The sequence below is a fragment of the Carassius auratus genome, chromosome 19 (genome assembly GCF_003368295.1).
Source record: "Carassius auratus strain Wakin chromosome 19, ASM336829v1, whole genome shotgun sequence".
NCBI lineage: Eukaryota > Metazoa > Chordata > Actinopteri > Cypriniformes > Cyprinidae > Carassius > Carassius auratus.
The window spans coordinates 21,598,019-21,623,996 of NC_039261.1; the positions used below are offsets into that span (position 1 = coordinate 21,598,019).

The following is a 25,978-nucleotide window of genomic DNA, read 5'->3' on the forward strand; positions in this document are numbered from 1 at the left end:
AACCCCCCCCCCAAACATCTTAACAACCGCCCAAAACACCATAAAAACCGCCCAAACATCTTAACAACCGCCCACAACACCATAAAAGCCGCCCAAAACATCTTAACAACCACCCAAAACACCTTAAAAACCGCCCAAACATCTTAACAACCGCCAAAAACACCTTAAAAAACCGTCCAACATCTTAACAACCGCCAAAACATCTTAAAAAACGTCCAAACATGCTTAACAACCGCCCAAAAACACCTTAAAAACGTCAACCTACACCCACCTTAAAACCCATCATTAACAACCGCCCAAAACACCTTAAAAAACGTCCAAACATCTTAACAACCGCCAAAAACACCTTAAAAAACGTCCAAACATCTTAACAACCGCCCAAAACACCTTTAAAAACCACCCATACATCTTAACAACCGCCCAAAACACCTTTAAAAAACCGCCCAAACATTCTTAACAACCGCCAAAAATACCTTAAAAACCCGCCCAAACATCCTAACGACCGCCCAAAAACACCTTAAAAACTGCCCAAACATCTTAACAACCGCCCAAAACATCTTAAAAACCGCCCAAAACACCTAATTTTCCCCAAAACATAACAACCACCCAAAAGACCTTGAAACAACCAAAACACATTAGCGACCATCCAAAAACACCTGAAGAACCACCAATAGCCACCTATCAACTACACAAAACCTATTATCACCCAAAACACCAAACAACTACCCAGGCACATTAGTAAGCACCTCACAACCACCAAACATAGGAACCACCAAAATGCATTACTAACCACCTCAAAGAACTTAGCAACCACCTAACAACTGCCCAGAATATCAAGCACCTAAAAGTGATTCAAACACTTAGTTTCAGGCTGCTGTTGTAAACTCGTCAATAATCAACACACCTATTTGATGGCAATAAAGCGATACAGGTTACCACAATAACATCAAATAATGCTAGAATTGAATCACAGACGTGCTCAGTCTCCACACCCTACTGATGTTTTTTCTTGCTCAATGTGCTGTAAATGAGTAAATGAGTTGTGAAAGCACTTTGTGAGTGTTTGCTTTGAATGCGACTCCATTCACAATCACATCTCCATCTCAAAGCTTCAGTGATTCACACGAAACACAATGATAGTGAGTCAGATAATGGCAAACTCACGCCATGACTCAGTTGTAGATTTTTCTATTTTCTCAATCTCTTCTGTTATGTAAGGTGACATTTTATTGCTCGTCTGTGTTTTTCCTCACAGTATCATCGGCTTCTTGTTTTTGACATTTCGCTCTATAGTCTTTGTGATCATGATTTAATAATGTCATCGCCAGTTTAGCTGGATAAGATATTTTTGGTCAGGCAAGTGTGACTATTACTATTACTATGTGTGATCAAACCTCTAACACCGAGTATTAATGCGGATTACAGTATGTGTCATTCTGCAGCGCTTAGATGTTTCCTCCAGAATCTGGTTTCACACAGTCTTTGAGGACAAAGAACAAAAGACCTAAAACAGACGTTTACCACTATGAAAATAATCTAAATCAAATCAGGAGAACTCTGGAAATGAAATGTTATTTTAGTTTGTGTTATATAGATTTATTTGATGTCTGGTCATTATTTTATATCATATGCTGATGCATTTAATGCTGTTTGACTCAGTTAGTCTAACTGCAGTAATAGCGTTTTCTTCTCTCGTTCTTGTCAAACTCCAGGTATGTCACATTTTTCATTCCCATGCAGAATGTGTGGAGATACAGAAGGAGCTTTCTCTCTTCACTCGCACCTCGAGCTTCCAGAGTGAGAGACAGAGAAACAGGAGGAAATGAGGAGAGGAGAACAGAAAGCAGCTCAAGCTGCCAAACGGCCTGTTTGCTTGCTATAAACAGACACATTCAGGCATGCTGCTGGGTCTGAGCAAACATGAGCACGCCAAAGCCTTTTCCATCACAAAAAACACCAGTGATGAGCCTGAGAGGAATCACACACAATGAAGAGACGAGAGGTCAAACACTGTTCATCTGATTAACAACAACTGAGAATCTCAATCAAACAAAACCAGACAGACAGACTGAACGATGTCACTGATTACAGATCACATGAATAACACTGTAGTCAGTGTGTAATCAGCAAGAATCATTTTAGACCATCATTAACTGCAGTTGTGTGAACAATTTGTAATCATGTAATCCATAAAAAGTAACTGTAATCTGATTACAAGCATCTTAAAATATAATATAATTTATCTTGAAGTGGACTCGGATTACATAATCTGACATGTAATCAGTTGCAATGCAGCACTCGACAGACAGACAGACAAAAAATAAATAAATACCTACCGTACCTACCGTTTTTTAATTATTTAAATACTAGTATGGAAACAAGCTTCATTTAAAAAATGGTGTCCACATATAAACTCAGAAATAAAATAATGCATTTTAAATTGTGTGTGAAAATGTTTTTTCATAGAATAGGCATTATAAATTATATATTTTTTCTCCTTCTTAACAGCAATGCAAACAAAAAAGACTTCACTTATGACAACCATTGACTCATTTGTGTCTAGTTTAATTATTTGAGGAGAATATCTGAAACTAAGTTGGTCCTACAGTAAATGAAACATATAAATGAGAACAATACCGTTTTCTTCATGGTTAACTTGTGGAGGTCTGATCAAAAAGATGCAAATGTTTAAATCACAGCTGATATTAATTTATTTTTAAACAGAAAAGTAAGCAGAAATATTGGAATAAATAAATAAAACTAAATGTAAAATTAAAACAGAAAACTATGTTTTTTAAATGTTTTTTTATTTGTTTATTTAAATGAACATGAAATAAAATATTAGGTGAATAACTAATTGAAATTGGTTTATTTAGAAGTTCTAAAATTTCTTAAACTATAACTGAAACAAAATAAATGAAATAGAAATATTACAAAATCTATAAATGAATAAAAATGGCAAAAAATTAAAACCTAAATTAAAATTAAAAAATAAGACCTAATTAAAAATATTAATAAACGTTCTTAGAATTCATAGCCATGCTCTCTCTATTAAAGCCACTATTTCACATTTCACAAAAAAAGTGCTTTGAAGACTAAGAGATGCAGTATTTTAATACCTTCGTGATAGCTGGGTTTCATATTATGAGGAAATACAGAGGTTATTGAGTCCTATTGTACATTTGGGGAAAAGCTCTATTGCTCTAAACAGACAAAGCCTCTTGATTTAACCATCAGCCCTTAAAATAAGCTCTCCTGTGTGTGTGTGTGTATGTGTGTGTGTGTGTGGTCTGAGCATGGATTTACACACTTCAGCGGCTCCATCATGCTTCAAACGTTCCCTCAGATTTGAAAGCCTGTCGAGCTCCTCACGATCACTAATTGCAGAGATCACTTCAAAATTTCAGACAGCATATTTTAGCATGCAGAGAGTTTGAAGTCCTGTGAGATCCGATGCCCGTGAGATTCGCAGATTCGTGCCATGTTAAAACACGCGTGTGTTGCCATGGACGACTCACACAACCTCTGAGTGTCATATTTAGCTGTTCCAGTGTTAAAAATACATTACAATAACAGACTCCTAAACAGTCAAGTACAGGAGACTCAATGCACATTCATCAACTCATCTTACAAAACCGCTGAAAATGAGCTGGAATTGGGAAAAAAAAAGCTAAATAATAGGCCGGAAAACAGATGAAGGGAAACAATACCAATAGTTTTTCCAGATTTAAACACAGTAAATAGTTTTTTCATGCACTGATAATTTTTTGGGTGATTCCTAACATATTTTGTTTTCAGACTAGTGGAGAGAAAACACGCAAAGTACACTATATTTGTTGATTTTATTGCACTTTTCCATTTGCATATACAGATATCAATTAAAATGCATAAATCTCCATTTCTGCATTACTTAAAAGTGAAATCCATAATCCCTCTTGATTCTAATAAAGTCAACATAATAAAAAAAAAATTTGAATCTGGCTTCATCCAATGTTCAGATTACTGTTCCGGAAATGTATGCAAATGTTTAATTTAATTACACAATGCCACATTTGCATTTTTAAATATAGCGCTTCAGACAACTTGCAATGTAAAAAAAACAATGCAATTCTTAATGTAATCAGCAAGTTTGCGAAGTATAGCGATATTATTACTATTATTTATTTGAATTAGTTTTGAATTGACTCCTCCCCCTCCCTATTCTTAAACTAAGTCATTTCAATACCAACTTTGTTTCTCCTACAATTCTTTAGATTACATAAAAATAAGACATTTGTTTCACACAGTTAGAGTACAGAAGCATCAAATGAATGGTCATTTGGTTTTGGGAGGATCTGATGAGAAATGTTTGAGCTCATATTGAGATCTGGGCATTTCTGAGCACATCTTCTGAGATTTCATAGGAAAGTCTGGAGACACGTGATTTAGGAGAGACATCTGAGAAGCTGAAGTCCCAGTTTACTCTGTATTTAGTTTCTGGAGAAAGCTGTAATATCGGCGCTCTCATGAATGATCTCTGTCTTTGGTGAGAGCATTAAATCAGTCTGGTGTAATTGAGTGTTATGGAGGATGCTGCGTGGCAGGAAAACATCCACTCGCTGGGCAATTCCGGATGGAGGCGGAAGGTGGATGTAGGTGTGGAAAACTATTCCGGTTTGTGAATTTAAACATCCTCCCACTGAAAGGTGAGGCGTACAGATCTTGCGTAACACAGCAGGAAGGACAAAACATGCCAGTTTCATTTTCTGTAACTTTATCCACTGCTAGGAGATATACTGTTAGCTAAAAACATATATCGTATCACATAAACATATACTGTTTATATAAGCCTACATCTTTTGATGAGAAACATCATACAAAGTCTTTAGTGAACCATAATTAAAATGAGTCTTTGAATCAGAATTAAGAAATAATAATTAATTGATTCAACGTGGGAGGCTTCTCAGCCTCCCTGGGAAAGTCTATGCCAGGGTACTGGAGAGGAGAATTCGGCCGATAGTGGAACCTCGGATTCAGGAGGAACAGTGTGGTTTTCGTCCCGGTTGTGGAACACTGGATCAGCTCTATACCCTTTTCAGGGTGCTGGAAGGTTCATGGGAGTTTGCCCAACCAGTCCACATGTGTTTTGTGAATTTGGAGAAGGCATTCGACCATGTTCCTCGCGACATCCTGTGGAGGGTGCTCCGGGAGTATGGGGTCGGCGGCTCCCTACTTAGGGCTGTTCGGTCCCTGTACGACTTGGTTCGCATTGCCGGCAGTAAGTAAGACCTGTTCCCGCTGCATGTTGGACTCCGGCAGGGCTGCCCTTTGTCACCGGTGGGGCCGGAGAGTGTCCGGTTTGGGGACCATACGATTTCGTCGCTGCTTTTTGCGGATGATGTTGTCGTGTTGGCATCCTCAGACCAGGACCTTCAGTGTGCATTGGGACGGTTTGCAAGCGAGTGTGAAGCGACTGGGATGAGAATCAGCACCTCCAAGTCCGAGGCCATGGTTCTCAGTCGGAAAAGGGTGGATTGCCCACTTCAGGTTGGTGGAGAGTTCCTGCTTCAAGAGGAGGAGTTCAGGTATCTTGAGCTCTTGTTCACGAGTGAGGGAAGGATGGAACGTGAGATTGACAGACGGATCGGTGCAGCTTCTGCAGTAATGCGGTCGCTGTACCGGTCTGTCGTGGTGAAGAAGGAGCTGAGCTGTAAGGCAAAGCTCTCGATTTACCGGTTAATCTACGTTCCTACTCTCACCTATGGTCATGAGCTGTGGGTCATGACCGAAAGGACAAGATCCCGGATACAGGCGGCCGAAATGAGCTTTCTCCGTCGGGTGGCTGGGCGCTCCCTTAGAGATAGGGTGAGAAGCTCGGTCACTCGGGAGGAGCTCAGAGTAGAGCCGTTGCTCCTCCACATCGAGAGGAGCCAGCTGAGGTGGCTCGGGCATCTATTTCGGATGCCTCCTGGACGCCTTCCCAGGGAGGTGTTCCAGGCACGTCTCACCGGGAGGAGGCCCCGGGGAAGACCTAGGACACGCTGGAGGGACTATGTCTCCCGGCTGGCCTGGGAACGCCTCGGGGTCCCCCCGGAAGAGCTGGAGGAAGTGGCTAGGGAGAGGGAAGTCTGGGCGTCTCTGCTTAGACTGTTGCCCCCGCGACCCGGCCCCGGATAAGCGGAAGATGATGGATGGATGGATGGATGGATGATTCAACATGCAAACACTTCAATGAACAGCAATGAGCATGAATAATTGAATCGGTGTATTGAATCAATAAATCAATTCACCACACAGAGACTTGTGAATGAATCATTAAATAATTGAAGGAATAAATGCATCAGAGTATTGAATCAGTTCAACGCCCCCAGACTTCAGAGAACAATAAATTACTGAATAAATAATTGAATCAGATGTTTGAATCAATTAATCAGTTGACAACACATTGACTTCAGTGAAAAATGGTATAAATGTCGCTTTGAATCTATTAACTGATTCATAAAAGAGAATTGAGTCAACAATGGTGCAAATGAGTCTTTGAATCAGCCTTTTGAATCAATGAATCAATTCACCACACAGTGACTTCAGTGAACGATGATGTAACTGAGTCTTTGAATCAGTGTTCTGAATCAATAAATCCATCAGTGAACAATGGAGCTTTGAATCAATGAATCAATTCACCACACAGAGACTTCAGTGAACAATGATGTAACTGAGTCTTTGAATCAGTGTTCTGAATCAATTAATCCATCACTGAACAATGGTGTGAATGAGTCTTTTAGAAAGAGCTTTGAATCAATGAATCAATTCAGAATACAGAGACCGAGGTGAACAATGATGCGTTTTCAAACTTAATAAAAATATTGAATAAATAAAGATACTATAAGAAATAATCTCTATCTCAGCCCTCTCAAATTTATGTCTAATCATACGCTTTTTTAGGAAGTTTACTGGCCAAATAAAAATCGTATTAATGTATATTCACAATGTTGCAAACATTGAGAATTTATAGTGCATATTCAACATATCTTTCAGCACTAAATGCTGAAAAGTTCTGGCAAACTATGTTAATACTTGATGATCTGTGTCTTCAGAAAGGTCAGACAAATGAGGAAGTTTATGCTTTCATTGATGCAAAATCACACATTTCTCAAAGACCCTCCTTAATCATCACACTTTTGTGCAACAGCTTTGTTATGTGCAAATAGGACACAATCGTCTCTGACCGAACACTTCACACTTAAAGGAATGAACATCCTGTCACTATTTAGCTCAAAAATGCATGACAAATAATTATTTTACGTCACACAGTGTACATTGAGATGAATTTCCAGGTTAATTATTTCTTTAAGGAAGCTCGGAATTCTCATGCAGTGCAATTCTGACATTGTAAAAAAAAAAAAAAACACTAAAGTGTTGTTCACGTTTCCTTTCGGCCTCAGAAACTAATTGGAAAGAGTTTCCTCATTAGTGGAAAATTCCGGATGCTCTGCATGCATGAGGCGTCTGGTTTACCCAAACACTTCATTAGCATACACCGACTCTGACAGAGCACACAGACTTCATTTCACAAATGAAACAATCATTGCCCGAGCGAGACATTGTGCTTTCTCTGTCATAAGATTAATTATTTAATAAGAAAGTAAATCCTCGCCTCGCCGCGTGATTGATATGAGCTTTTTTAAATTGGATGCTATTGTTAATGTGTCACAAAACTCCAGCTTTAATCCTTCCTTTTTATTCAAACTCCATTCAAACCCAGAGCCGGAGGGGTTTGTTTGTTAGCCAGCGATTCAAGGCCAAGAGCATGTGAGGAAGACAAATTCAAAGAGGTTTTGCACCTCAACTAAATGAAAAACCACATTTAAGATATTCTCAGAGAAAGAATTTCGCAGATCCCAGAAATCCAACATCTGAACTTGCTAGTAAATTTCACAAGCAATATAAATATATATTAAAGGTACACATTTAAAGACTGAAATTGTATATTCTTGTAAAACATACTCCGATAAAAATACAAAATTTCACAGTGCATGAATGCTCCTGATTGCAACCTGTGAGCAATAACTTTATCATGGACATCATGTGATCACATCATTGAATTTCTTGTGCATCTTTTCATTACAAACACTGTGAGATGCATCAAGGCCCAACATATGATCCCAACCACATAAACACAATAAACTCGATTTCTCTGGAGTGCATGCATCGCATATGATATGAACACTGGTTTTATTGCATGTAATCACACAGCAATCTGTGTCCCGAAACACATGATGAAAGTTACAGAAGGAAGCAACAAAGCATCGTCTCAGAGATGGCTCAACTGTCTCTCGGCCTGTATTAATATTTATAGAGCATGCAAACGTACTTCCAGAATCCACAGGGACTCTGTCTTTGGAGCGCTCAAAGACACGTCTGCGCTTCCAGACTCACATAAAAATAATGAAATCTGAACATGTTTGGGCCTGCGTGCAATACAAACGTCATGTGACACGCAACACCGCCAAAGCAGATATTCATCTTCTGCACCCTAGACTCCAAGAGGATATTAAATATACCATAATAAATGCCCTGAACATACAGTACGTATACGGTTGTGTTATTCAAGGAAGTCATTACAAAAAGGAGGTTTTAAAGGAATAGTTCATCCAGAAACTTAAATTGGCTGAAAATGTACTAACCCTCAGGCCATCCAAGATGCAGATGAGTTTGTTTGTTCATCAGATTTGGGGAATTGTAGCATTAAATCAGTAGTTCACCAAAGGATCTTCTGCAGTGAATGGGTGCCGTCAGAATGAGAGTCCAAACAGCTGATAAAAACACCACAATAATCCACCAGTAATCCACTCCAGTCCAGCAGATAATGTCTTGTGAAGTGAAAAGATGCTTGCTTGTAAGAAACAAGTCCTTTATTAAGACATTTTTTTTTACTTCAAACTGTTGCTTCCAGCTAAAATAAAATAGACTCCTCTTATCCATAATAACGCTTCCGTCAGTGAAAAAGTAATCTTATCTGAATCAGGAGTGAAACATGCACGGATCAAACGCCGTTTACAAGCCAAAACAGAGTAGTGTGGATTATTGTGATGTTTTTATCAGCTGTTTGGAGTCGTATTCTGACGGCACCCATTCACATCCATTGGTGAGCAAGTGATGCAATGCTAAATTTCTCAAAATCTTAAGATTAAACAAACTCATCTAAGCTATTGTGATGTTTTTATCAGCTGTTTGGAGTCGTATTCTGACGGCACCCATTCACATCCATTGGTGAGCAAGTGATGCAATGCTAAATTTCTCAAAATCTTAAGATTAAACAAACTCATCTAAATCTTGGATTGCCTGAGGGTGAATTGTCATCAAATTAAAAAAAATTTGTGTCAACTATTGTTCAATTAATTATAAAAAAGAAAACAGCAAGTAACATTGAATTAAACATGAAATGCATAAGTAGAAATAGTATATAAAAATTTATTTTTTAAAGTGCATGTGGCTTGTATTTTCATTTAGCAAGAGCTCTGATCAAAACAGTGAATTTCTCTAACAGCAAGGACACAGTAAGACACATTAACACTGGAATAATAATTGAACTCAAAGCTTTGAGTACGAGGGTTGAATACTGGAATAAACTGACTTAAAACTCCAAAGCGGAGCTGACAGATTTACCTGACACTTTTTGTAAGGACTGTAATGTCTGAGGATTCATCTGTCCCTGCAAGGACGTGTCAACCTGTCAATGCTTTCACAGCTAATTTAAAAACATTTCCTGAATCGCTCAGGTTTTTGAGTTCTTTTGTTTCTTAAATATTCGCCTTTGGGAGTTATGCATTTTAAGCTGATCTTAAATTAGACGCTGTTTGATTTATAATTTCATTTGAAGAAGGGAACACAAGTACTGAAACATCACAGCACCTCAAGACATTATTTTCATAAATAATCCTCAAATATTTACAAGGTTGAAAACACAATAACATCAAAGGTGATCAATATGCATCAATTGATTAAGAAATATTAATATATCTATGGAAAACTGTGAAGATGTGACCTGTGATATGATCATGAATACTGGGTTTTCTGTTGCAATAAACCAAATGTGAGAACATTTCAAAACCAAGAACATGAAAACGTTTTTAAAAGCAAGTATAATTTGCATAAAAAAGCATGCACAAGCACACTTTACAAACAAAACACTTTTCCAAAAACTATTGTGACACTGTGACTCATACATCCATAAAACTTGCTTTTGATGCTTTGCTCTCCAATACTACAGATTCAGACTTTATTTTAGCATTACAGTTCTTATCAAATCTCATTTTATTTATTTTATAATAGCTTGAAAATTAATTACAAATCATTAAATCACTTTGAAATCTTTACAATTATTCTTTAAGCACAACATCCTCCAACAGATTCGAAAGCGTTTGCCTCTCAGGACCCGTCACTGAACCCGTGACAAACCGTGTTTCTTCTCCCTTCAAACGCTTTTGTTTTCATTTCAATCCTCTCAAATTTGGCCTGTTGTCAGAATTCGGCCCTTGTTTTATTCATGAGCCTCTACTTTGCATCTCAGCACCAGAGAATTGGCACTCAATGCAAATTTGACACCATGCATGCTTTTATTTTTACCAAAAAGAGAAATAAATATTACTGCATGTGTTTTTTTTTTTTTTTTGTGGTTTTGATGATATTGTTGGCTTTGTATGCTGGTAAAATTTTAATGAATGTATAATTAATCAAATGTTAATACTTAAGTATGAAAAACACATGCACCTTACTGTCAGTCCTTTAAAATGCCTTAAAAAGAAGCACAATTTTGCTGTCTCAAGCCTCAGACATGCATCTTAAAATACCCCCTCTGTAGGCAGCTTGCTTAGTTTTGTAATGGAGCGGAAAAAATAGTCTATGCATACCAGGAACAGTGTAAATTAATCTTTTATTTCATTTTCTCTACATCATGCATTTACAATGAGATGTACCATTGGTCCTCCTCCAGTTTTACGTCTTCAAGGTATGCATTTTTTTTTTTTAGCAGAAGTCAGTTTCATGTATACAAAAGGCAAAAAATAAATGAACTAAATTATACAAAGATGAATTACCTTAAAAAAAATACACGTTAATAACAAAGTAAGAAACACATGCCGCAACTCTCCTCTACTTTTTTCCAATGAAAGCCCTTTCACATGATTCGCGTTTGGTTCCCCAATGCATCAAAAACAATGCGACGAAGCATCAAACTACAGTGTTAAACCACGTCCTGAGCACTAGCAATACGTTTCCAACAGTAAGTTGGCCAAAAATGCTGTGCAATGGAACACAATCACAAGCATTATAGATCATATTTGATGTTAATCTGATGCAAAAATACAGTGCAGAAACCAACTATTCAAGAAATGTTGAGAAACTTGCTTTGGTTTGGACAAAACCTCACATTTACATGCTAAAGAAGGTTAACCTTGTACATTTTGTGGTCAAGCAATCTTACCATTTGATTTGGACCCTTCTAAACAACAACCAACCATTTCCCAAAGATATGCATCCAATTTGAAAATCAAAACAAGATGCAAGATAGACTGATGTGCATATCTGGTTCTGGAACGACAAATGCATTTCATGTCATTCAGAGAAAAAGTTAGATGTGTCTTTGTTTTGTTTCTCCAAAGTATAAGCAAACAGCAGGACTTTAGGTTTTATTACAAATATATTTTCACTTTTTCAAACTTTTTGTAACCTTGTCAAATCACCCTTTAGCGACACACAATCTGCCATGCTTTTCACGCGGAATCCAAAACTTCACGCCGCATTGAAGCCGTGACACGAATCATGTGAAAAGGCCTCGAGAAAACAGGAAGAACAACATCATGTAACAATGCCACTTTAAAAGTCCTTCAGTAAGTTGCTAACTTAATTAGTTTTTCCTCATATCTTTGTGCAGTAAATACGTATTCCATTTGAGGCCTAGTAGATTCGAGTTAGGCGAGACCGAACAAAACATTTCAAAGCAAAAGTTATCAGTAGCTGGAAGAATGAGACACATATAGACGAGTATTTCAGGCACTTAGAAAATCTCTCCCCCGTGTCCTTGGCTACAGCATGCTTCACTGTGGAGTCTGCATTGAGAAACGGCTTTCTTTCCCAGCACAATACAGCGTGTAGAACAACCGCAGTTAGACATGGCAAAAGACTAGATAAGTACATTCAGACACAATTCTTTAAAGGGATTTCAGGTACCTTCCTATTCAAACAGCAAGCTCTTTATCTACAGTAAAGTCAGGTTCTCCTAATGTTCTTCTAAAGTTCTCCTAATGTTTCTGATAAACCGATTTAAAGTCATTATAATGGCACTGACCTTGGAATTTAATTACCGTTTAAAAGTTATTTTAAAAAAAGCACTTCACTGGATACACAATGATGAAGATACAATAAAGAAACAATACTCATTCCACTCAGAAAACAACCACAGTATTTCCAATTTGTGGATATGGTACTAACAATATTCTGATGATTTTACCCCAATAATCAATGCCACATGGGTCACCCAATCTTGACGATATGGTTACATGTTATTTTGAAACTATCACAGTATTTCCAATTAGTGCTCATGGTAATAATATATTCTGATTAGCATTTTATTTTCTCCAATGATTAATGCTTTACATTTAGTCCCCCACTCTTGAATATGAATATATATATATATATATTTATTCATTTCGCAATCCGTCCCTTTGCGCCACCTGGCGGTAGTTTCGCGAAGGATTTTAACACGCGACTGAATTAGTTACCACAGTACGCGCGGCCGTAAGCCCCAAAAAGGCTGGCCACCTACTGTGTGTGTGTGTGTGTGTGTGTGTGTGTGTGTGTATATATATATATATATATATATATATGTATATGATTCCCCAATTTTTAATAGAAGTATATGGTTGCATCCATCATAATACCATTTGTTTTGAACGCCACCATAGTAATAACAGCTTTTGGACATCATGGAAATACCAAAGTATGTTTGAATCAAGTGAATGCAATGATACATGAAAGCAATCTGAAACTTACTATATCATGGTACCACCACAAACCGTTTTCATAAGGGCTCTGATTTCTTCCTGAACTTGTTCCCAGCATCCTGTTTTCCATTTCCTCTCTTCTTCTGCCATCTTTCTATCCTCTATCTCTCCCCGGGGCTTTGCTTTGCTGGACTCAGCAGTCATCATTAAGAATGGGGCCAGTAACAGAGTGACAGCTGTAATTTTCTGGCCCGAATTACTGTACACACACAATAATATCAATGAGCGTCAATGGCCCTACAGCCACAGCGCAAGGGGAAGCTGAAGTTCCTCGTCCAGGATGTATATTTTTTTTCCTGGACATCAAATGTTAAGCAAGAGTTTGGTTTCAGGGATGTAATCTTACGTTTATGAAAATACACTGGCCATCTCATAGATTACACATGACTAACACAGGGCTTGGGAGCCTCTTTTTATGCACGGTGAGTAACGACATCAACAAAGAGCCTCACAAGTAACGTTACGGACAAAAGTTTCGGATGGAGGTATCAACTACGTTCCTCGACTAGGGTTCTGAGAATCACGTGACAAGCACCACACCAGCACTGCTGTGCTCTACGACTCAACGATTCACGATTGAATGTGCACGAGTTTTAATGCGAAAACCTAAAAATAGTTTCAGAATGTTGGAAGAAATGTCCCATCGCTTCGCTAATGAAGGGTACGCCTTTTAAAGGTCATAAAATGAATCGCAATTGTAGCTAATCTACACATGCCTGGATGATCGTTTGTCTTACAAAACTTGGTAGCATCAAAACATCGTAGGGTTTTACAAATCATTGGAGTCTATCAAGATTTGCACCTGAGATTTGATTTCTCAAAATACCTGTACTGGTCATTAGCGACGCTTAATGATTGACGATCTGTATCTGTACCGATTGACTAGTTAAAATAGAAAATGACTCGTGTCAATGTGCCTGAAGACAAGTTCTCGCTCTAAAGGTGGGATTGGACCACGTTTAAAGGACAACTTTGCGATTGTTTTAATGCCACCTGGACATCGTGTTTAAAAGACTCTCTTGCTCTCTTGTAAGGACAAAGGGTTGGAAGTGTATCACAAATTGTTCTAAATACATACTCAGAAACAGGTGAGCACATTGGAAAAAGAGAAGACAGGTGTAGTGCGCTAGCTAGACAACATTAACAATTCATTTCAGATTAAACAACATCCCCATTTAAAGCCCGTTCATGCCAAGAACTATAACTATTATGATAACCATATTAGCATCCACAACAACAGACAATAACGTTCTGACAATAACGCTGTCGTTTCATCAACTGCTGCTTTGAATGCTCAAGGTCTTTTAAGTCAAATGGATTCTGATTTCCTGTAGATGTTTTTAGCATTTACCACCTAGAAAAACATTTTTATAAAAGTAATTGCAATAGTGCTGTCAAACGATTAATCGCTATAAATCGCATCCAAAATAAAAGTTTTTATTAACATAATGTATGTGCGTACTGTGTATATTTATTATGTATATATGAATACACACACATACAGCATATATATATGCATACATGTATGTATTTGTATTCATGTTATTTATATCATATACATTATAAATATACAAAATATATACATTCATGTGAGTGTGTGTGTATTTATGTGTATATATATTATGTAACCAAAAACTTTTATTTCAGATTTGATTAATCACGATGAATCGTTTGACAGCACTTATATATATATATATATATATATATATATATATACAGTCTTGTTCAAAATAATAGCAGTACAATGTGACTAACCAGAATAATCAAGGTTTTTCGTATATTTTTTTATTGCTACGTGGCAAACAAGTTACCAGTAGGTTCAGTAGATTCTCAGAAAACAAATGAGACCCAGCATTCATGATATGCACGCTCTTAAGGCTGTGCAATTGGGCAATTAGTTGAATTAGTTGAAAGGGGTGTGTTCAAAAAATAGCAGTGTGGCATTCAGTCACTGAGGTCATCAATTTTGTGAAGAAACAGGTGTGAATCAGGTGGCCCCTATTTAAGGATGAAGCCAACACTTGTTGAACATGCATTTGAAAGCTGAGGAAAATGGGTCGTTCAAGACATTGTTCAGAAGAACAGCGTACTTTGATTAAAAAGTTGATTAGAGAGGGGAAAACCTATAAAGAGGTGCAAAAATGATAGTCTGTTCAGCTAAAATGATCTCCAATGCCTTAAAATGGAGAGCAAAACCAGAGAGACGTGGAAGAAAATGGAAGACAACCATCAAAATGGATAGAAGAATAACCAGAATGGCAAAGGCTCAGCCAATGATCACCTCCAGGATGATCAAAGACAGTCTGGAGTTACCTGTAAGTACTGTGACAGTTAGAAGACGTCTGTGTGAAGCTAATCTATTTTCAAGAATCCCCCGCAAAGTCCCTCTGTTAAAAAAAGGCATGTGCAGAAGAGGTTACAATTTGCCAAAGAACACATTAACTGGCCTAAAGAGAAATGGAGGAACATTTTGTGGACTGATGAGAGTAAAATTGTTCTTTTCGGGTCCAAGGGCCACAGGCAGTTTGTGAGACGACCCCCAAACTCTGAATTCAAGCCACAGTACACAGTGAAGACAGTGAAGCATGGAGGTGCAAGCATCATGATATGGGCATGTTTCTCCTACTATGGTGTTGGGCCTATTTATCGCATACCAGGGATCATGGATCAGTTTTGCATATGTTAAAATACTTGAAGAGGTCATGTTGCCCTATGCTGAAGAGGACATGCCCTTGAAATGGTTGTTTCAACAAGACAATGACCCAAAACACACTAGTAAACGGGCAAAGTCTTGGTTCCAAACCAACAAAATTAATGTTATGGAGTGGCCAGCCCAATCTCCAGACCTTAATCCAATTGAGAACTTGATATCAAAAATGCTGTTTCTGAAGCAAACCAAGAAATGTGAATGAATTGTGGAATGTTGTTAAAGAATCATGGAGTGGAATAACAGCTGAGAGGTGCCACAAGTTGGTTGACTCCATGCCACACAGATGTCAAGCAGTTTTAAAAAACTGTGGTCGTACAACTAAATATTAGTTTAGTGATTCACAGGATTGCTAAATCCCAGAAAAAAAAAATGTTTGTACAAAATAGTTTTGAGTTTGTACAGTCAAAGGTAGACACTGCTATTTTTTTGAACACACCCCTTTCAACTAATTGCCCAATTGCACAGCCTTAAGAGCGTGCATATCATGAATGCTGGGTCTTGTTTGTTTTCTGACAATCTACTGAACCTACTGGTAACTTGTTTGCCACGTAGCAATAAAAAATATACTAAAAACCTTGATTATCCTGGTTAGTCACATTGTACTGCTATTATTTTGAACAAGACTGTATATATATATATATATATATATATATATATATATATATATATATATATATATATATATGTAAATACATGTAAATATCTTCAAAATATATACTGTATGTGTGTGTGAGTGTATGTTAATATTCACAGTACACACAAATATATATTATGTAAATAAAAACTCATTTTAAATGCGATTAATCGCGATTAATCATCTGACAGCAACAATATACTGTTGTCACTGTAGCTGTGTCCACATTCTCTTATAGTTATCGTTATAGTTATCATCATTGGTGTGAACGGGCCTTTAGTCTCTGGGATCGTGTGATCTTCATTTTAAGTCACACAACCGTGCTGATGTCCTCCGGTTCATCCGGTTTCTTGGGTTTGCTCGGAAGCGATTTTAGGTACTCAAGGTGTCGTCTCGCGTCTTCCTGGTTCTGCCGTACATAGTACACAACATAAGAGATAACCATTGCGAACCAGCCGAACATGGTCACCAACATGGCGTAGTCGGTGGTCCGCTTGGCCAGGTTGCACAAGTCCGCGTCCACGGCCAGGAACGGCTGGCCCTCTTGGTCCCTCAGTTCTGAACTACGGCACAGCACGCGCGTGGCGGCCTCATGGTTGTGGGCCATGCCACCCAGCGCCTGCTGCAAGGCGCAGTCACAATGCCAAGGGTTGTTGTCCACCATCACACGTGCCTTCAGCCGTGCGAACGCGTCCTTGTGCACGCTAGTGATCCGGTTGTGGGAAAGGTCCAGCACTTCCAGAGAGCCCTCCAATCCGACGAACGCCCCCTCCCCGAGGGTTTCCACAGCATTATGGGAGAGATTGAGCCTCCGAAGCATCCTCAAACCATGAAATATGCGATCGGGCACTAGCGATATGTGGTTTCGGTCCAGTTGCAGCAGCTGGGTGTCCGGCGGGACGTCAGGCGGGATCTCCTTCAAGCGTGACAGACTACAGGTGACGTTGAGGCCGTGCGGAGGGCTTTCGGAGCGCTGGCAGGTGCAACCCTTGGGACAGGTGCTGGCAGACGGAAAGCACAGGACTATGAGCACCAGGCTCTGCAACAGCAGACACATGGGGATGGAGCGGGAAAGCCAAAGGTCCAACGGCGTCATGCTGACAGGCAGTCAACATACTCGACACCCGGGCCGTTCACGAGAGCCCCATAACGGGACTGCGTCATCACCAAGAGCTGTGGGTCTCGTCAACTCTCATCGTCTGTTTGAGCCTGCGGAGGGAGAAGACACAGTGAACACATACACCAACAAGTCAACAAGTTAATTTATGGGTGGGAATGACACCTCTCCTCCATCACCTCTCCAAGAGAATGTGCCACTGAACACAGGGAACATACAGACCTCACAGAGGCTTGTCAGAAAAACTGACATCAAGTGCTATGTGGCTTACTCAAGTCTACTCACAACTCTGTCGATGGATAATGTATGCACATTTTCCTTTTTTTGTTTGTTTTAAGGAGTAACTGTATTAAAAATGACCATTTGCTTACATCAGCAATATAATAGGTGCATCTGATCCGAGATATTATCATAAAATTTGATATAGGCTGAATGATATATTGTGAAATATTACAACAATTTAAAAGAATTGTGTGCTATTCAAATGTTTTCAAATGTAAAATGTGCTGCTGAAGAAACATTTCTTATTATGAATTGATAGTTGAAAGTTGAAAACAGCTTTTTCAGATTAATAGAAAATTAAGAAAAAAAAAAATTTGTCTTTAGTGTCACTTTTGATCAATTTAATGTGTCTTTGCTGAAAAAAATTCTGAACTATTTTTTTAAACACACACACACACACACACACACGTTTGTTTTTGTGAAAAGTGGGGACGTCCCATAGGCGTAATGGTTTTTATACTGTACAAACTGTATATTCTATCGCCATTCACTAACCCTACCCCTAACCCTAACCCTCACAGGAAACTTTGTGCATTTTTACTTTCTCAAAAAAACTCTTTCTGTATGATTTATAAGCGTTTTGAAAAATGGGGACATGGCTTATGTCCTCATAAGTCACCCTCTCCTTGTAATACCTGTGTCATACCCATGTCATTATACAGAGTTGTGTCCTGATATGTCACAAAAACATGCCCACACACACACAGTCTATATATTATTATACTATTAATATGATATAAAATCAGCATTATTTTGTCACCCTGTAAACATTGGGCATTGACGACCCATATTGTTCAATAATTAGTATTTACAGTAATTAGGGCCTGAGCAACGATGGTGTGAGGATCCTACTGGAATTGCTCCATTTATTTTCTTCTTTGAATTGAATTGAAATTTATTTGACAAGTTTATAAAATTTTACAAAATACAAGTATTCCATACACTTTAGAAAAACTGTCAAGGATAAAAACACAATAAAGCCCTTGGCTTGTTTCCATTGCGGCCCTCAATGTTTTTCTTCAAAGTGAATTGCAGTTTTAAGTGGCCTAAACATACCCCAAAACTTTGCACACGCGTCTGAACTGGTGAAAATTTACATCTGATATGGGAGGAGATCCGCCTTGTACTTTGACAAACTCCTCCTAAAGGTTTAATTGGATGATCGTAAAATTTGGTGAGGGTTAATTGCAAAGATCTTGAGTTTTCATCAAGGGGCATGTCCCTTGGCAGCCTGACAAAGTTTGAGGTTTCGCCATGAAACAGGAAGTTACTGTAACTCAGACAAGCAATGTCTGATCTGCCCCAAACTTCACACGTTTGAAAGATGTTCTGTCCTGAACACATATCATTGCCCATATTCAGTTACAGTCATAGCGTTACCTGTTGGCCATAGGAAGTGACATGTTTAACACTGTTAAGGACTCCTAGCAACCTATTAAAAAGCATCAAAAAGTGTTAAATAGGCTGGCAACAAGCTAGAAACATACTAAAACATGCTAGAAACACTTAGCTAAGTGCTAAAGCATGCTATTAATGTAGTGAAACCGGAAGTTGCTGTAACTCAGTCATGCAGTGTCCAATCTGCCCCAAACTTAACATGTTTGATGTCTGACAAAACAGTGCAAAACATTTTTTAAACAGAAAAAAAGCCTGTTCTACTGACACAAGACAAGAGTTGCAACTATGGCAGCTGATAAGGCCATTCTTTGTGTTTTCATTGTGATTGTGATTAGGGGTGCTCCGATCACGGTCGGCCGATCATTAATGCGCATCTCGTCAGTAAAGTTATTGCAGTTTTAATTTTTATATTATAAAATTATAATATTATATTATATATAATATAATATAACATTACCCTCCTTAAATAGCTTGAGTGTAGTTATGGGATCATTTACAGCCAATCAGGTTTTATTTTAAAATAAGCCCCCTCAGATTAACACAAGACCTAGCACTGTTCACCCCGTCAGGGTTTAAAATATTTTACCACTCAATAAACGAATAAGCAAACAACTCTAATCCCAGAAAGCTTGACTGCAGTTTAACTACTTTAAATTGAGGAACTAGTCATGCAAACTAAGCAGCATCTTGAAGGCACTCATTGAGACATTACAGAAAGGTCATCTATCATAAAGCGGTTGTATTTCAGGCTGGGAGGGAGAGCTATAATTAACACACAGTAACACGGAGCGCATGCCGCTCACGTACATACAGTACATGACGCCAATCACGGATTGATGTTAACGACTGAAAGGTGAGAGATAAAAGCAGCTGGAAGTCGGTGTCACCTGCACATTTCTGAGCGCGCTGCATTTAGTGCACGGAAATATCAGCGGACTGATTGAGCGGAGCAAACACATGCTGGTTTACAGAGGCATGCACATCTGGACCTTTTGTTTGCATCATGCATGTGAAGTGTTTTCTAATCTTAGAGCTGAAAAACAAATGCAGATATATCAATATAGATGTAAAAATAAGTATCCCAGGCGTCCTGACATGACGCGGTCAGTGACTGTTCACTATAGCTGAGTCGTGTGTGTGTGTGTTTGTGTTGCCTGAGGCTCTTGAGGGCCAATGTGGACTGAGTGAATGACTCTCAGGCCCCTGTCCAGCTGATGTAATGCGTGGATGTGTCACATGGGATATATGATGGCAGCTCTCATGCGTTTTGGTGCAGACTATTACAGCTGACAGGCCATCACAGAAAATGAGAAAATGATCACTCATAAACTGTCAACAACAAAAAACACTGTGAATCCTTCCACAAATTTTCCCCTTAAGGATTAAAAATATAAAAAAAAAAGGTCTTGATTGAAGCCTTATGAGCCTTTAACAATCCAACCAGCTCATACATGATTAAAAAAACTTACAAACTTTCATTTGAAGAAAACAAAAAAAAGTGACATACAAAAATATAAGACTAAGATAAGTACTTAACAGCTTCAATGAGGAAAATAAAATTAACCATGGATTCACTACAAAAAAAAAAACCCAAGTTATTCTAGTTAGACTACGGTAACACCAAATTAATCATGTTTTGCTACACTAACTATAAGAATGGTATTAGTAGTAAAACTGTAGTTACATAAATTATAATCAATCACCAAAAAAAAAAAACAATGGTTACTACACTTTCACTATAATAAAACCATGATTAATTATCATAAGGGAAGCACTGCAAATGAAGTAATCGGATTTAAAACAATGGAAAAATATATTGCTTTAAAGAATAATTTAAGTTTATTGCAAAATATTCATATGTATATAAATATTTACGAATTTTGAAAGGATAGAAAGACCAATTAGATTACATCAATCTCGTTTTGTACACCGCAATGCTCTGATTGGTGGAATTTTCTCTACGGCATCATGGGTAATGTAGTTTTTCACCACTAATTCAGCTCTTAAACACAATCATTTTAAAAATAAGTTGTAATAATGTCAGCAGAAGGTTTAAAAAAAAGCACATACTATCTATTTACAACCTCTGAGCTCAGTACATCTGTCTTTACAGGTTTACGAGTTATCGTAAAAAAATAAATTGTTCTATGGAGAAAAATGAATGGAATTTACTTCCAGAACCTGACTATCACTTTAGTTTCCTGATTGATGATTGTTGCCCATAGCAATAAAGCATAAAAGACCACTCGTCCAGGAAAATTATGTTTCCAATAAAGCTATGCTCATATTCTAAGTAGTAATCTATTTGAATAATTTCCTCTCAAATCAATAATCCATGTATATTTGTCATAAATTTACCCGCCTCACGTCAGGGTCCTAATCATACTGGGTCTATTTTGCCATTATGATGTGCTGATTGTATATTATCCCTTATTTATGAACCATCTGGACTCTATCATCATTTGTTGTTTAAACATAAAACTCAAGTTTCTTATGGAGAAACACTTTTACTTTGACATGGCGCCTCTGCATGGATGGATCTGATAGTTTGAGGTTTATGGCCTCTGATCACCTTATAAGAAAGCTGTACAAGACCTTAAACCAAGCAGACATTATTTTCTGTTTATTGATATGAAAAAATAAATAAAAATAGCATCTATCAAATGCCTGCTTTGGGATATCATGTAGGTATCAATATATGTTAAAGGGAATTCATATTGTGATTCATACTTTTTACTACTAGAATATGATTATGTTAAAATATAAATAGATTCATTTGCTGGTAAATTATCCCCCAAAATATGCAACTTACAAGCCTCTACATTGTGAGTAAATCCCTTGCATATGCGATCTTCACTCTGGGCGACTAAATGATGTCTAATATTAGCCAATGGCTAATAAATTCTCAGATTTTACTCGCAAGTGTGTTATTTAGAGGCTAAGTTTAAGTTTAGCACATATATATGTTCACTCGCTGAACACTCTCTGAGCGCTTCAGAGTTTCAATCTCCATCAAGTGATCTGTGCAGTTTTCAGTTCATCTGAATGGATGTGCAACACACCTGTATTTGACATACTGAAGTTAACCCCTGAGATTTTAAGTAAATATTTTAATTATTTAATGGCACATTAGCATGTTTAACATTTATTTTTTTATCAGTTTTAATAATATTTTAGTAGTATTTACATAGCTATTGTTATTATATGTCTTAGCAAAAACATTTTAATTATTCTTTTTTTTCATTAATTTATTCGTTAATGGTATTAACTTGCAGGCAAACCATGTGTACCTACTCACGAACCCCCTGCAATTCCCTCATCAACCACCAGAGGTGGTGAATTGATGCACTACATGTAAACGATATTCTTTGTTGTATTCTCATGTCAGAATAATGCCGTTCCTTTGGAATTCTTCATTCTTTAAGAACTGACGGTTTCCCGGTAGTGGGCGGAGCTAATGCACAAACAGCAATCTCATTGGCTGGCCCACACCTGATTTCAGCAAATCAGTTTGAGCGAATGCACAAAACCTGATTAATATTCATGAACCCAGCAGCCCATTAATCCTTAGTAATCCTTAGTGCGTTTTATATTTCTTATTAGTAAAATGCGTATCATTATTATCTTTACACAATTTTTATAACTAATATGCATTCTAACGTGGTTATCAAGTTTATTTCTTATTACTTGGGTTTGATTATTAAATAATACTTGATTATTATAATGCTTGACTGACTGATATTAAGAGTGTACTTTCAGATTGTTTTAACTTTTTTAGCGTTAGTTTGTAATGTTGCTGTTTGAGCAAAACAAATATCTGCAAAAGTTGCAGCGCTGGAAGTTCAATGCAAACCGAGATATCTTCTTTAAAATTCTGTTTAAGTAGATTAACGGGCTTCTTCCCGGGTCTATTACATCACAAACTCAGATAAACCCCGCCCCCAGGAAAGCAGTAGCATGTACAAACAACAGTATCTAAAAGTATGAAGAAATGGGCATTGAACCTATTTAAGACTCCACCCATAAACACAATCAAGCATAGAAAAAAAAAAACAAGTCCACCACCTCTTTGAAAAACGGTGCCATTTTTCTAACTTTTATCAAATATATCAGTCTTTCAATGAACCTTTTCAATTTTCAAATGCCAAGGTATCCATAGTGGGAAAGTCGAACTTAATATAAATGAACAGTAACAGTAAAGGTATCTCACATTATATTAATAAAATAAGATTAAAATATATTGAAATATGATTATTAAATTTACATTTATTGTTAAATTACCAAAAATGTGTACATAACTTATAACAAGTGTACAGTTATAATAAAGGAAATCCATGTGGTGATTCAAATATTTTACTAAATAAAAATAAAATAACAAATATATTCATATATATTAAATATTAAAATATCATTTTATTAAACACTTTACATAATTTAGAGTAGCGTATAAGTAGAGTATTATTATATTAATAAATATCATTTAATTAAATTTTCACTTTTTCACATTAAGTTACATATAACCAAATTACTGTAGAATCACTGTAGAAATATTATTTATTTTTCTATTCAAATTACCAATAAAAAAGGAGAGGGAGGGGTGTAAGCAGACTGAAATGATTGTTGAAGTCTGTCATTTTACCCACCAAAGCCCAGTTTTTTCTTTTTAAGAAACAAATGCATTGAAAATAATTCACCATAAGATCAAGAACATGCATTTAGAAAATGAGTTGGGTGACTTCAGTACATGTCGACTTTAAAATTGTAAAACATCTATGCAAGATGCACTCTCAAGTATTAATATTGCATGTGATTTGCTTTCGGGGAGCACCTTTTTTCTTCTAAGGTTGTGTATAAATTTATTAGACACTGGTTATGAATTACATAAATTACAGATGCTCTCGGCATTAAAAGAATGAGTGCATACATACTCATCATGAATGGAAGAGTCATAATAAGACTGCCATCAGGTTTTAATATTAAAACACATTGATCCAGATTAACAGGCAGAGCTTGGATCTAGGCCACAGCTCGAAGAAACAGATTCTAAAGCTTTTATCACTACCACTGCCATAAACATAACACATTAAATTCATAATGTGAAGATCATGGAGCCGGGGGAAAGAAAACATAATGGCTTTCTTGTGCTCTCAATGATTCATTCATTCAATACAGCTTTGAATCAGTGCAAAAATTATGTTTGGCTGATATTTTATTCGATTTCCACATAAACAATCAACGTCTGGTGGAGAAATGGTACAGATATATATATATCATTTGATGCATTTCTATTCTAACACATGCATTATACTTCTCATTGGATTTGAGAGAAGTATTAAAACAGGGAGATCTTATAGCACAAAGAATCAAATATAGTTTTTAGACACTATTGCTCACTTCAATCAGCAGATCTGAATCTGACTTTGAAGTAGTCTAGTGTCAAATGTGATAACAATCCAATCAGATAGAAGCAGCATCTGAGCTTTGATCCAATGCATTATCCCTGATTTATTCCTAGTGGCTCTTGCATGAAATCTGACCCTTCCGGTGTGATCAAAGCGAACATCACCTTCTTCCAGCAATTTCACAAGCAGACAGCATCTCAAAGACAGGTCGAAATCAAAAAGCCAAGTGCTGAAAATAACTTTTCTCGACTTGTAAAGCAGCGAAGAGCGATTTTACAGATCACAGCCGAGGGTCTCCACACCCTAGTGAACGTGAAACATGATTGCGTTCAATAAGCATGATTATTAGTTCCATTATGAGATTAATCAATAACTGCAAATAAGTTGCTCATGCATGGCTGGTTTAGATAAATCAGACATGCCTGCTGCATGCAAATCTAAAGAGCACAATAAAAGCCATCAATGACCTGTCAATTGCTATTCAAAAGGTGCATATCATTTGAAACGGTGCAATAATTCACTCACATACAAACACCAGCTGACGCACGTACAATAAGCTCATTTTATACCATGTAGTTCTCAGCATGCAAAATGCATATGTGACACAGACGAATGCATGTCAGTCTTGTGTGTTTATGTGTGGCTGAGCAACAGGCGACATGCGTTTGTCTCTTACCTGCGACAGAAACACTCATCGATCGCCGCATCCGTGACTCTCACATCTTCGGGGAATCATTTAAACACTTGATATGACGCTCTCGCTCGTTATTTCACGTGAGCTCTCACATATTTCGGAGATTGTTGCCTTATGTTCGTGGCAAAAGCCACGGGAGTAACTGGGAGGGGTTCGATCGCGCCGTGGTAGTGGCGTCTGAATCGCGAGCGAATGGTTCTTTTAAACCGATTCCTCGGAGTGATTCAGTTGAGCCGATTCGCAGCGTTTATACATTACAGTCTTAGGGAGAAACAAAATGTATGCGACATTAATAATAAACCATTAATAATACTATAATACATAAAACAATTGCACTAATGCTTCTCGAAATCGTAAAATAATCCACACAATCACTGTTATGGATGATGGTGGCTAATGAAACACCTGTTTGCACGATGAGATATACAGTACTTTCCAAGAGGGACATTATTGTTAATGTTTTATACACTAAAATTAGCATGATGATAACAACACGGCATTTGACACATATACGTATAAAACTCCCTGCTAAAAAAAATATTACATCAAAATAAAAACATAAAATGGACTATTGGGAAATATTTTTGTGATCAAAACAATCTGAGAATTGTAGTTCACTGTTGAAACGAACCACCTGAGCGAACCGATTCGCTCAAATGAATCGTCCTTCCCAAGACACCATCTCTCGGTAGCGCGCGCGT

At 37.4% G+C, this 25,978-nt stretch overlaps 1 protein-coding gene across 1 annotated transcript; it reads right to left on the reverse strand.

Moving 5' to 3' along the window:
* Window positions 1-16,515: 16,515 nt before the first annotated feature.
* On the reverse strand, window positions 16,516-25,453 carry LOC113120283 (leucine-rich repeat-containing protein 3B). Its single transcript, XM_026290198.1, has 2 exons — window positions 25,260-25,453; window positions 16,516-17,593 (listed from the first exon to the last, which is right to left on the reverse strand). The coding sequence occupies exon 2, from the start codon at window positions 17,478-17,480 to the stop codon at window positions 16,695-16,697; it is 786 nt and encodes a 261-aa protein (XP_026145983.1). The 5' UTR covers window positions 17,481-17,593; window positions 25,260-25,453; the 3' UTR covers window positions 16,516-16,694.
* Between the last annotated feature and the right edge of the window lie 525 nt (window positions 25,454-25,978).